We start from the raw sequence: 3,808 nt of genomic DNA, 5'->3' as shown, positions 1-3,808 counted from the left end.
CAGCGCGCGCAATATTAACATGACAAAACTCCACAGGGGTGTCAGACCGTCTGGTGGAGGGGGTTTTCACAGTTATATTCTAATCCGCCCCCACCCCCACTGGAAATAAAAATGTCTCGGTCGCCCCTGTTGCTGGATTTAATGTGATATCATATTTCCGATTTTTCAGTATTTTGGCAATAGCCAGGTTATTCATCTTATCCATAATTCAAATCTCTTTCTTATTCTCTTTCTAATTCACAATTCTCTTACTTAAAAAAAATTAATTTGGCGGGGAATTAAAAAGAACCTTTTCAAAAATATAAATGTCGTCTTTTTGGAAACAAACACCAACAACACAGTGTGCTAATCAATACAGGGAAACACTTTTTACTTTTAAATAACAAATTTTACAAATATAAATATGGATTTTGTTTTGAAAAATATATGTAAAAAAATTTTATTTCAATTTTGTGAAGTACATTTACATCTGTGCTTTCTGCTGGCCAATGTCTGGCGCATGCGCATTAATCTCTCTCCGCACTTTGCTGCTTGCAAACGAAATGTAATCTTGCAAGTTAAAGTCAACAAAAAGTTACAATTATTCAGTTTAAAAAAAAAGTGATTCTAAAAATGCTGAATTTTATAAATCGGTCATGTTATTTTGCATTATAAAGTTTTCATTCTAGTTTCAAATCGCAAGTATTTGCGAAGTAATTTCAATTTTCGTGATTAAAACATAACTTTTCACTTAAACCGACTTTTATGGCATAACAGAGCATTTTCAATAATATTATTGTGGCCAAATTGATTTTTATTTTCATGTATTTTTCATTTTCAGAGTTCATAAGTTGCAAATTTTAAATTGCGAATAAAAACGTTGCTTTGCAGTTCAGAAAATATGTGAATTATTGTCAAATTGTAAAGTAAAAGAGTAAAGATGGCGCGTAATTATATAATTCCCGAATCTAGTGATGACGAAGATTTTCAACCCAGCCCAGATAAAGGGAAGAAAGTGCCGGCGACGAGAAAGAATAATAATCTTGAAAAAGAACTTTTTGACGACGAAAGTGATAACGAACAATCGGTGAAAACGAGCAGAAAACGGCCGCTGAGAAGTCGGAAAACGGAGGCTAAAAAACGGAAAAGTGGGAGCGGTTCCGAATTTGAACCGGAAAGTGACGATGACGTCGATGACGAAGAAAGTTCTGGCGAAAAATCGGAAAATCTGACAGACGATGCCATTTCCGATTCGGACTTTAATCCATCGGACGAAGAGCTGTCAAAAACAATAGATCTGAGCAGTGATAACGAAAGCCCAGTCGGTAAGAAGGACAAAACACAAACGTTTGATCCAAATTCTAAAGAATTTTGGAACAAAGTTGAAGAGTTGAAAAATAAAGGATTTTCTATTCAACAAACCTCTTCTCTTCCACAGAAAGGTTAATATTTACTTTTAATTTAATTGTCATTAAAATGTGTAAATTAATTGTGTGAGATTTTAAATTTAGATTGAAAAATTATCGTAATTAGACCCCCCCTCGCCCCCTCCCCCTGCGGCCTTTGATTATGTTATGTCGAGTTCCGTCAAAGAACTGTCCGATAAACTGTAGTACTATATAATCCCGCCCGGTTTTCCTCCCGTCTCCATGATTATATTGTTGTCGGGAGTTTGCGTCGTGATTTCCCGGCAGTGCGTCCCGCGGCTCGGTCCTGCGGACAAAAGCTGTAGGACTTGTCCCGGCTGCTCTGTCCTGTAGGATTTCCCACATATCTAGGCGGGAGAAGCGGGAGCTGCTTCCCAATATTCCCGTCCCGACCCGGTCTTTTATTCCCGCCCGCCTGGTGTGATCACCTCCCACCCGCCCGGTGAGTCTCCACTCCGCCCGGTCTGAGTCGCGGCCCGCCCTGGTCGTTTTCGCCGCCCGGACCGGTCTCTCAGGAATTTGACAACCCAACCCGTATTGTTAGGATAAAATTCCGGGACGGGCCCAGACTCTGTTTTGTACCGGCACGCCATGCGACTAACCGCTGCACTGAGTGCGACTGGCGGGGATCGAGACCGCCGCCACCCGCGGATGGGAACGACGTTGGCGGATTTTCGAGTCTGAACTATTGGGAAGTTTTATATCATATGTAAACTTCATACATTTATGCAGTTCTCGATAAAAGACTGTTTTGCATGAAGATGTCCGGAAATAGTGGTCATTGATATTGCAAAAAAGAAATAAATTATCTTTATTTTAGGATTGGGGCAAAGCAAATAAAAAAAATTTTAAAAATTTTAGTTAATATTTTTATGATATCTTTAAATTAGTAGAAATTTTGATTCTTTACTTATATTTGGTAATTTTTAAAAAAAAAAGCGGGAATCGAGCTTTTGTATAGGACTCTTAGGACGGGACGGGAGTTTCGAGGGAATATGAGAACGGTGTATGTTTGTTAAGTTGGTGGGATGGGANTGCTGGGAAAATTGGGCCCTGGACTTTCCTAATATAAATTTATATCGAAATTTTTGTAAAATTAACGAAATGAAATTATTTTAATGAATGTTATGTTTTTTCTTCTCTCTCTCTTAGGTGGTTCCAGGGCCCGCAAACTCTGTTCGACTGTTAACCTTTCTATCTACAACCTGCCTTGCCCTTGTGCCTTCAAATTTAACTTTCTATCTGTCAGACTATCATGCCTTCTATCCCCCCGGTCCCCCCCCCCTCTTTCGAATGTCTAACTAGACTTAACTATTTACTAATATATTACATCTTTATAATAAAACAAGACGTTCGTATATATGTCACCGATAGCCGGCCTAACAGCGGAACTGAATTGGTTGACATTTTTTGTGAACACTCAGGGGTGGCGGGGGGCAGGCTAAAAAAGATTTGCTTTTTTTCTAAATTGTTTTTATATTAGTATGGCATATTTGACAAAACTGATTTTTCAAAATTATCTTATTACATGGAAATTAAGCCATATGTCTATTTATATAGATAAAATGTTTATTTTGTAGATTTCGAAAGTAATGACATTTTTAGAATGATAAACTAACGATTTTTACATGTTTTGAAAAGAATATCAATCAAAACCATTGCAAATTATAAAATCTTTATTTCTAATTAAAAATCAGAAACAAAGAGGATTCTTCGTTCAGCTTTATTCTAATAATTAAAATAATATTAAGAAACCATTTTTTATATTTTAGGTGTTGGAGCACGGACCCGGGCACCGCCGGTCATCCCCAGCGGGCCGGTCAACGGCAAAATATCTGCCTTTACCCAACTAATGTGATATCATATTTCCGATTTTTCAGTATTTTGGCAATAGCCAGGTTATTCATCTTATCCATAATTCAAATCTCTTTCTTATTCTCTTTCTAATTCATTACGCAAGTATGAAAGAATGAACTGATGAATTAATACAAAAATGAAATTATTAAAAATATGAATGAATTAATGAATGAAAGGGGACGGAGGAATAAATTAATGAATGTATAAATGAATAAGTGAATGAATGAATGAATGAATGAATGAATGAATGAATGAATGAATGAAAGGATGAATGGGTGGATGAATCAATCAATCAATCAATTTTTAGACCCTGGCTGAAATAAACTCCCCTCACTGGTTGACTCCTGACTTTGTAAAAGCTTGTATTCGTGTTGTACAATGCTGTGTACGCATAGGAGATATACCAACTGCCAGGTGGGGACACTTGTACACTGCACGCTGTGCATTGCGTTATTGTACACTACAAATTTATACTGTACGCAGTATACACTCATAGATTTTAGACTTTTCATTGTTAACTTAATTGTAGATTTTAGCTAGTACGC

The 3,808-nt window shown here is 37.1% G+C and overlaps 1 protein-coding gene across 1 annotated transcript; it reads left to right on the top strand.

The window, feature by feature from the left end:
* Positions 1-824: 824 nt before the first annotated feature.
* On the top strand, positions 825-3,264 carry LOC111700353 (transcription initiation factor TFIID subunit 11). Its single transcript, XM_023471234.1, has 2 exons — positions 825-1,421; positions 3,179-3,264. Exons 1-2 carry the CDS (start codon positions 920-922, stop codon positions 3,262-3,264), a joined length of 588 nt encoding a protein of 195 aa, XP_023327002.1. The 5' UTR covers positions 825-919.
* The last annotated feature ends 544 nt before the right edge of the window (positions 3,265-3,808 follow it).

This window comes from Eurytemora carolleeae, unplaced genomic scaffold (assembly GCF_000591075.1).
Source record: "Eurytemora carolleeae unplaced genomic scaffold, Eaff_2.0 scaffold311, whole genome shotgun sequence".
In the NCBI taxonomy this organism is placed as follows: Eukaryota; Metazoa; Arthropoda; class Copepoda; order Calanoida; family Temoridae; genus Eurytemora; species Eurytemora carolleeae.
Note: the sequence above shows the minus strand (reverse complement) of the source record. Positions and strands in the feature narration are given on the sequence as shown.